This window comes from Onychostruthus taczanowskii, unplaced genomic scaffold (assembly GCF_017590055.1).
Source record: "Onychostruthus taczanowskii isolate IOZ18803 unplaced genomic scaffold, ASM1759005v1 scaffold19, whole genome shotgun sequence".
In the NCBI taxonomy this organism is placed as follows: Eukaryota; Metazoa; Chordata; class Aves; order Passeriformes; family Passeridae; genus Onychostruthus; species Onychostruthus taczanowskii.
In genome coordinates this window covers 3,466,359-3,476,001 of record NW_024499128.1, presented here as the reverse complement: position 1 = coordinate 3,476,001, position 9,643 = coordinate 3,466,359, and the positions used below count along the sequence as shown (strand labels likewise).

At 40.1% G+C, this 9,643-nt stretch overlaps 1 protein-coding gene across 1 annotated transcript in view; it reads left to right on the top strand.

Annotated features, from left to right (window-relative positions):
• Positions 1 to 576: 576 nt before the first annotated feature.
• The window catches only part of GRIN2A (glutamate ionotropic receptor NMDA type subunit 2A), a 147,271-nt gene continuing 138,204 nt past the window's right edge, over positions 577 to 9,643 (top strand). The window contains exon 1 of the mRNA XM_041401570.1: positions 577 to 723. Within this exon, the coding sequence (XP_041257504.1) occupies positions 577 to 723 (147 nt within the window). The remainder of the gene's footprint in view (positions 724 to 9,643) is intronic.

Genomic DNA, 9,643 nt, shown 5'->3' with positions numbered 1-9,643 from the left:
ATGATGTCAGTCATTTTAATTTTGTTGGCTATCCAGGAAGAATGTTAATGGGTCTTTTCCCTGAACTTCTGCTACAGTTTTTGCCTTGCTCATGGAAGGCCAGCTGTAATACTGTCATGAAGCTCAGTTTTTGATAAGATATAAGAGGCTTGACTTGGAACTAAGTTGAAGGATGCTTTATAAAAAGCTGCTAAAGTTTGCATTATGCCCAGAAGCTTTCTGTTTAAAACCTTCTTTGAAGATATGCAGTATATATATTTTTCTCTGTGTTCTTCTTATACATTGTGATCACTTTTACAGGGGATAAAGCTGGCAAAGATGAGGAAAATTGGCTGTGCTCTCCTGGTACTCCAAGCTCTTCTGGCACCTTTGGATCTTGTTCGTGGAGCAGAGAAAAATTATCCCATCCTGAACATTGCAGTGATTCTGGGAAGGACCAAATACATAACAGAGAGAGATATCAGAGCTCTCTGGACCAGGGAAATGTCAGCAGACCTGACTGTTGATATCAATGTAGTGACTCTTCTTGTGAACCAGACTGACCCTAAGAGCATCATAACACATGTTTGTGACTTGATGTCAGGCACCAAGATCCATGGAGTGGTTTTTGGAGATGACACAGATCAGGAGGCAGTAGCTCAGATTTTGGATTTTATTTCATCTCAGACTTCCATTCCAATTCTTGGAATTCATGGCGGGGCCTCCATGATAATGGCAGATAAGGTAGGAAAATTTATTAAGAGCTCTTGCTATTCTGATGTACTTCATTGTATTGGTCTCTGTCATGAATAATTTCTACAAGCAGTGGAAAAAGATGCTCTTAATTGTCTCTCTGTACTTAAAGAAAAAAGTATGCATGATGGTGTCTTTGTTGATAGCTCATCAAATATTCAGAAATAGTCTGGGGCTTCTGCCTGAAACTCAACTTTCTAACACTACAAAAACAGCCCTAATGAGATATTACTCTCCAGCACATGGAATGATGGTCAGTTAAAAAACTTTAATAGAACTTTAATAGTAGGTTCCTAAAATGATTTTGAGGGTAAGATGTAAAACTATAAGCAGATGTTCTGTGGTTTTATGAGAAATAGCAAGCAATAGACCTGAATGTATCTGGGTGCAACAGTAATAATAGGACAATAATGAGCCAGACTTTAGTGATCCAGTACAGTGTCTGAATTAAGTAGTCATGCACACTTGAACCACTGCATTCCAAGAATTTATTGAATGAGATTTTTGCTAACTGGATAGTTCTACTTTGCTACTGTAGTTCATGAAAATCCAGTAAGGGCTGTCTGAAATCTGGAGATAATGATAGATAGTCTTGTTGGAAAGCATATTTTTATGTAATCTGTTGTGAGACAGGCACTCAGTGCAGGGCTCAGCTCTGCTGGGAACTCTGCCTCGCCTGCAAGTCAGAGGAGCTCCCACTGAGGTGTGAGAGAGCAGAGCTCAGAGAGAGTGCAGATGTGGGAGTCACTGGTTTGCCAGCTCTTGAGGATCTTTAATGTGAATTGTGAATTATTTCCTGGTATTTCTGTACTTTTGGGTTCCTTATTAATTTATTATTATTTTTTCTTATGAGTGACTTTGAATAGTAAACACATCTGAACACATCTGAAAAGGAAGTGGTCCAGATATATCATTTTGTGAAGTAAGGGGGGAAGAGAAGCAGAGTTAATTTTGATTGAGGAATCAGCTTTGAACTTTGGAAACATTTTACCTCTGGAATAAACTTTTTTTTCCATTGGGATGGGAAGTCTGTTTCTCTTGGTATTTTGAAAAATCTTCCTTGAGAGCTTGTCATACAAGGGGAGGACAATAACTACTGAATTATAGCAGAGATGGCATTGATATCTTGATTTATATAGAAAGATCATTACAGTCAATGCTGCTGTCTTAAATGCAATTGCAGTGACCAAATTAGAGAGGCAGTTATTTCATGTGCTTTTAAATTACAGTGCAGATTTACTTGTCTTTTAAAGCTGGGTTTATGTGTATTTAGTGCTTCTATTTGATACATATTTCACTTAACTGTGTCTGCCAGTGTAAGAACACTTGATCTCAGCCAGGGCTAAGTGATGAAACACTGGAAGAAATTCTTACAGAATCATCTTCACTTTTGGTAGCAGATGCAGGATGTTACTGATACAGATCTATTTTTATTTTTATGTAAGAGCCTCTAGAAAATGAAACAGTCTATTTTTTTTTTTGTCTCAGTAAATTATTACTGTTTTCACTGTATGCTAATATTATCATTATTGTATCACTGTCTTTTATTTTAGGGGTTATCAAAGTTTTATTAGCAAACTTTCCTGTTGAAATTTAGCTTCTAAGATTTCCATTTGGGAAATCAAAATTGTCTTTTGTGTGTTAAAACAATCTAACAGAGCAGCCTTCAGTAGCTTGAATTGGCTGAAGGAATTGTTTGTTCATGTAACTAATATTGCCTTAATTTTCAGCCTGACCTTTGCAAGGTGCAGTGTCTTGCAATGAGGTTTGGAACACCTCAGTAATGACACTTGCAGGTGTCACTCAATTAACCATTCATTTAGTAACGAATTCCATGGAGATGAAGTTGAAATTCACAGTGCTGTCATAAAGGCGGGGAGATGAAATCTGAGGGAGAAGGATTGGAAACATGAAATCTTTCAAGTCACTGTCAGCATTTTAGCTGGCACACATAGGTGTTGGCTGACTTGTGAAGATTATTTTAAGTCTCCTGCTTTGTCTCATGCATTGAGATGCCTGGCTATGCAAAAGGTGCCTGGTCCCACTCCTGCTTGTGGATGTAGTGCTCTGGCACTCTAATAAAGCCATTCCATTTATGTCCTTATTGTATGAGTGCTGTGCCAGGTGGTTATGTGATGCTGAACTCAACTCAACTGAGGGCACAGGAATGGGAGCTCATTTATAACGCTTATACTGCTGAGGACTTCACTGAATGACTCAGAGGGGATAAGCTACCATATTCCCTGTGGCTAATAAATATTATGTCAATGTGAATCTGGACTGAAGACCCATATCTGTAAAAAAATTATTTTATATTTCTAAGAATGAGGTATGGCCACATTTGAAGTTTGCAGTGATTAATGCAGGACATACAGCTTTTGAAGCACTGTGTCCCTGTCTGAACATCTGGGGTGAGTGGTGTGTTGTCTAGACTACCTCCTTTGCCAGCCCAGCTCTGCTTCAGTTTGCTCAGAGTTTGCCTGCACCATCTGAAGAGAGATTTTGCATGATTCAGACATGGAAAATAGACAGGCATGTGAAGCCAATCAAACCGAAATGTTTTCTAAACCTTGCTGATCTATTTTCACCTGACATCAGCTGCCCAAACACTACCAACAAACCAATGGGACACCTGGGGGTTTATGGCATTTACCTGATCCTGACTGTGTTGCAGAGATACCCTTTGGGCAGTGCCATGTGCTCTGCTCCAGCTGATTTTATCACCTGCTCTTGGCAGGAGCTCTCCTGCCAATGAATTCCTCCTTGGCTTTGGTCCCCAGTTCTGCCATGCACTTCAAACATATTCAGATGTGGGATAGTCTGCTGAAACAGGATGAGAATTGTCTGGGGCATCTGTGCCAGCCTGCTGTGCATCAGCATCCCTTGGAGGATGCTGAAAACAGGCTGGCTGTTTATTCATCTTGTATCTCTTGACATTTGAGACATCTCAACACAAACATTGCTTAGGAACTGTTTTCTGACTTGAGCATTTGGTTTCAAACATAGTTACCTTTGTTTCACCACATGCTATGATTATAATGGTAGTATTTGTGGTAATTTTTTTTAAACAGAGAACATCATGGTTAGTTCTGTGTCAATGCTAAAAGACTTACTTCTTCACATGTGGAAAAATTATCCCTATGTATTGTAAATATGTCCAGGAATATTTAGTGTCTTTGAACCATACTGCTTTTGCCTATTGCAAACCTAAATCTTTCTAGAAGTCTTTCTGAAAGACATAATTTGAGGCATTTTACTGTTGTGGAAGCGCTCACAGTTATAACACAGTCAAGAAGTGCTAAGGGTGAGGGTAGTTTTCCAGAAGGGCTATCACAAAGTGGTACTTCTTGAAACAGATCTGGAAATGTTATGCAAAATAACGAACTGATTTCCAAAAGGTAAGTGCTATATATTACTGCACAATGATTCTACGGGAGCCCTGGAGGTCAGACAGGGTTGCTGGAGGTTGTCTAACCCAGCCCTTGCTCTCTGATGAGCTAATATCAAAATCAGATCATCCAATCAAGTTTTGAATATCTCCCTGAACTAGATACCACAGCCTCTCTGGGCAATCTGTTTCAGTAATTAACCTCTCTCACCATGCAAATATTTTCCTTTTATCTCATTAGAGTTTCCCTTGATACCACAGGCTTTTGTTCTTTTGCTGTGAATCCAAGTCCAACTCTGTCTCGGTGCCGTTGTAGGCTTCAATTACAGCGCTCCTTACCTGTCGCTTTCCTGGGGAAAAGGTTCCTTCAGCCCTTACTCCTGCAGTCCTTTGGACTTCCTTGAATACATTGGTGTCTTGTATGGGGAGACCCCAAACAGGACAGGGGACTGCAGCTAAGGCCTCGTGGGTGCTGCGAGGGGAGCAGTGCCTGCCGGAGCCGCCGCTGCTGCCGCAGCCGGCGAGGGTGCGCCGCCGAGAGGGAGCGCGGCTGCCCCGCGTTCAGCCATGGCCCCGTGCCCTGGGACCCTTCAGCAGTAAGGCATCTGATTGCTAATGAGCACTGAGGGAAACTCTGCTTTGAAATCTTTCATTCTTTTGGTGGTGATTTTTTAGGTACTTTAGTGAAATAGTTGCAGATGTTCGCATTACTTGTCATTTTCACCTCTCTATAGGTATAGCTGGAATTGCTTGTTTTAGCTTATTTGAGAGGCAAAAACTGGCTGCACTTGTGCAAACCAGAGCTCTAAGCAGCTGTGATCAGAGCCCACCCAGACTCCTGGCTCAGGAGCATTTATGCTCCCTTATCTGTATGTGACTTGGATGTTAAAGTTCCTCCAGACATCCTCCAGCTTCTTTGTCCAATGTCTCCATGGCACAGGGATTCTCTGAAGGACCAAAAAGGTTCAAAAGCCACACTTAACTTTTATACTATGTTAAGTGTGCTTCAACTCCTAATGCTTTCAGCATTGTTTGATGGATGGCAGGGGGGTGTTGAATTGGTTTTTTATTGTAGAATCTTTTCTGGAGGTCATACTACATGGAATGTTCTCATTAATTCATGCGTCTGCCATATGCGTATGTAGATTTCTGTCCAGCCTGTTTAGTTGTCTTGTAAAAGCAGTTCTGTATTGCATTGTAGAACACTGTAAATTTAACATTTTCTATAATAGCAACTTTTCATTCCCCCCTTACTGATGGCTGATGTGTATGGCACTATGTGTCTGAGCATGATACTCAAGTTGGCTTTGTTACTGTTTGGAAGATTAAACCACAGGTTAATAAATACTTTAGTGCAAAAATAGCAGTATTCATATAACTGCTGTTTCAGGTCTAGACATAGTAGCTTGCACTACTACATAGTCTGTTGCACACAATATTTCCAGCTTCTGACTCATCTAAAGAAGCAATTGAATTTGATTTTCTTCCTTTCTAGCTGTATGAAGGTTCCTATGGGAAGAATAACCTTCAGATATTCTAATTTTTATTTTGAGCTGCAATAGAAATGTAGTACTGACCTCCTTGCAAATCTGTGTTTACTTATCCATAAAGCCAATCTATATGTACTTTTAAGAAAGTCTTGCACATCCATAAGATTTTTAGACCTAGAATGTAATCTGTGGTGGTACCTTTTACACACACTTTCTGTAATCCGTGGTGTTAAATGCTCAAAAATGTGCCTGAGATTTGCCCTGCTGAGGAGAATGAAGTGAGTGGATACAATATCCTGTGTTTTTCCTTCTCAGGAGGAAGTGCTGTGCCAGGGTGAGGTGGTTGGGATAGAGCCTGCTGGTTTAGACATTGCTATTCCTGTGCTGGCATGGCTGGGAGTGTTTGCTGTATTCAGCTGGGTCTTGGAACTCAGAGGAGATTATATTAATGATGTGAGCTTTGCTTTCTTGCTCTCCCACTTTCTCCCACTCCTTTTTTTAAAGAGTTTTCCTAGCAATATATTTTCCTAGAGGTGATAGTATTATTCCTCATTCTCTTGTCCATGTAAGTTTATCCCTCTTAATTCAGTGAAGGTAAACATGGATGAATTTCTGGAATACTGCAGGAGTAGACTCTTATGGAGCTCAAGGGAGGGATATTTAGTTTAATTTTCCAAGGTAGAAGGAAGGCAATTTAGGTGTGGGTAAGTTCCTGATATTTTAGTTTGCTTAAATTTATAGCTGCAGCTGAGCTGAGGGTGCAGGGTTGGTTTCCACACACCCTCATTGAGGTGAGAGGAGTGTTTGGCTTCACTTTAGTCCTTTGCAGTAAGCTATATATTTTCATCCAAAGCTACTGTTTTCTTTCTCTTCAGACTGTTCTTACAGTTTTACCTTGAAAATAGAAATCTTTAAGTGTCTTTGTTTTGAGCAGCAACATCTTAAAACTGCTACCAAGTCCCTGTTGTAGATCACCCATGCAATCTCTCCAAACTATTGCCTGCCTGTGGGTAATTACAACACGCAGACTCCTGGGCTGTGAAAGTAGGACACAAGACCTTCAGCATCATTTTCACCTTGCAGAAACTCCTGGTGGCAGATTTGGAATTTTTTTCCCAAGAATATTCTCAAATAAAATATTAAAATTTATTCCTTTTAAGCTATAAAATAATTATAGGCCATTACAAAATACATACAAGATTCTAGCAATTAGAATTATCCAGAGAATGTACCTGAAAATCTAAAATTATGCAGTGTACAGAACAGAAGGGCTTTGATATAATGTCAAACACATTTTTTTGTGTTTCATCTATTAATTATTTTTGAGGATGCTTAGATTACTTGAATAGACAGTTCATTAGTGTGTTTTGTCACTTATTTGAACTAACAATTTAATTTGAAGTATTTCTCTGTAATTTTTTTTTTATTTTGCTTGGAAGACTCTGGGATAGATTTGCCTACATGGTGATGGTACAAAGGGCTTTGTATAGATGCACAGAAAGAATTTGCAGACTGTAGCTTTTATTTTTTACTAATCTATGGTAATCTAGTTTGTGTGTACTGTTTCCCTTCCCCTCTTCCCTCCTCCTTCCTCCTTTGCCTCTACTTTCCCCTGGAGCTATGAAGTTGTGTGGATTTTACTGAGAGAGCCCAGCCTGGATTGTCTCCACACCATCTGTCACCATATTGTTTGTTTAAATCCTTGAGATATTTTCTTCTGTACTTCACTGAAATAAATACATAAAGCTGCAGCAGCATCATTGGCTATTTATATTAGATTTAGACTTAATGTCCTTAGGAGAAAACCTCTGTGCTTGCAATAGAGGTGCATGAGCTGGAGGCAGGGTTTGTAACACTGCCCGTGGTTCAGTTCCCTGAGTGCAGAGCTCCAGTTCTGCAGTGTGTTCAGTGTCTCAGCCCAGGCCCCTCTGGCTTCTCCAGGGGGACACCCAGCTGGGCTCTCATGGCCCTGCAGGGACAGTGCTGCTCAGGAATTATGCTCTGTCTCCCCACTCTTTCAAGGAAAACGTTTTGTGCCCTTTGGGAAATGCAGGATGTATCTTCCTCTGTCCTGAGACTTGATAGTCTGGGTCAGGGAAAAGGTGAAACTCACAGCTCTGTGAAACCAGAACTGGAAATAAGAGTGGTTAGTTAGAAGGGGGAATGTCTTGGAAAGAAATTGAAGTGTGCAAAACTGTGGTATAAGAACTGAACAACCAGCAGGAACATGAGTTTTGCTGATATGCAAATGTGATATTCCAAGTTGCTGATGGGGTTGGTGCCCAGCTGCTTTAAGTTTAATATGCAGTTAACATTGTCTCCTTTCACTACAGCAGTTTTTTCTGTACATTCCATATACATGAAGCTTAAGTGATCAAAAATCCTCAGTATTTGAAGGGAGGAGGAGGTTCCAGGTGTACAAGTTGTCTTTTACTTGGGGAAGAGCAAAATTCCTCTGGAGAAAGGATTGTCCTTTCTGGGCTCCTGGGCTGAGGGGTAAATGGGGCTCCCTGATCAACCTTTGCAAATGATTTAAACCTCTCGAAAAAGGAACCGTGTCTAGTCCAAATTTGTGACTAAGATTTTATTTGCATACCCATTCTTTCAGCTTCACTTGTGGATTAAAGAAATAATTCATGAATGTACATATGTAGATGGCTTGTATAATCCATTTCTTTTCTGTTCTCTTTGACAGCTACAGAGCCTGAACTAAATTTAGGAGATCCAGCAACATATCTGAGGTCAGACTGGCCATAAACTTCTAGAGCACAGCAGTAACTCCCTTTGGTTGTACATTGGTCCATCTTGCTTATCAAGATTAACACATTTTGGACAGGCACATTCAAAACACTTCCTTCTGGCTGTAACACACTGAGAAACACATTAAAGGGTTCTGGATGAGATTTGAGTAAAACATTGTAATATTCTGCATACAGCTCCAAATCAATCTCCATTTCTTTTGAAAGAAAGACATCTCTTTGGACATATTTTGTTTCATATTTGGGTGTGATCAGACCTGAGAAATCCAGGTCAGTGTTTTTTGGTATACATGCAGGCTCTTCTCCCTGCTTTCTCCTAGATTCCCTTGCTGAATGAAGGAAGGGTGAGAGAAAAACAGGTGGTAATCTTTATGCTTTTAATATTTTTCAATGATTTACCTACTCCTTGAGATGGAGCCTACAGGCGGTGGTGCTTTGGTGTGCTGCATTGGCTAACAGTAGTGGGATTCCCAGTAGGATCACCTCCAGCCATTTTGGGGTAGCTTGGATAAAGTAGATTTTTTTCAGATCAAGACCATATATCTCTCAACTTTGTGCATCCCTTGATTTTGATTTTGAGTGAGCTTTCTTGGAGAGGTGCTTCATTACCACGACTCCTCAGTCAGTGTTTTCGGCTTCCTGTCTCCATCATAGATTTGGGAAAGCAATTTCCTTCTAGGCCTTTAATGAAGATAGGCTGAACCATTTCCTTGTCACAAGTTCCTTGCTGCAGCATGACTGAGAGCACCAGTGCTGGTCTTGCTCCATGGCCTCTGCTCAGTGTTTGTGGCTATTTATAACCTGCCTTTTGTGCACATTGCAGCAAGATATTTCTATAAGCATGTTTCATTCGAAGGATTGCTGAGTGGAAAGCTGCTTATCTTCTCCTTTTTTTTTTTTTTTTTTTCCTTCCTTTTCTTGACAGTGATGGTTTGTTTTTAGTGTCCTAACTTTTGGTTCAAGATTTCTGTAACTTTGTTGATGGAAAGTTTTGCCTATTTGTGCTGAGCAGTTTGGTTTTCCACGTGACTAAATTAGCAATAGGACTGCTTTGTTTTCACTGCATTGATTTTGTGTCTAGTGGAAACACACTGTTTATGTAGAGCTACTATGAAAGAAGAAAGAGCAGGGATTTTATAGCCACCTTTCAGCTCAACAAAATTTGCAACACAATTAGGTATGACAGAAAATAGAATTAAGGTAATCTCTTCTAAGTAACAAGTTGCTTTTAGGAGTTACAGAAACATATAATTACCAGACAAATTGCCTGTTAT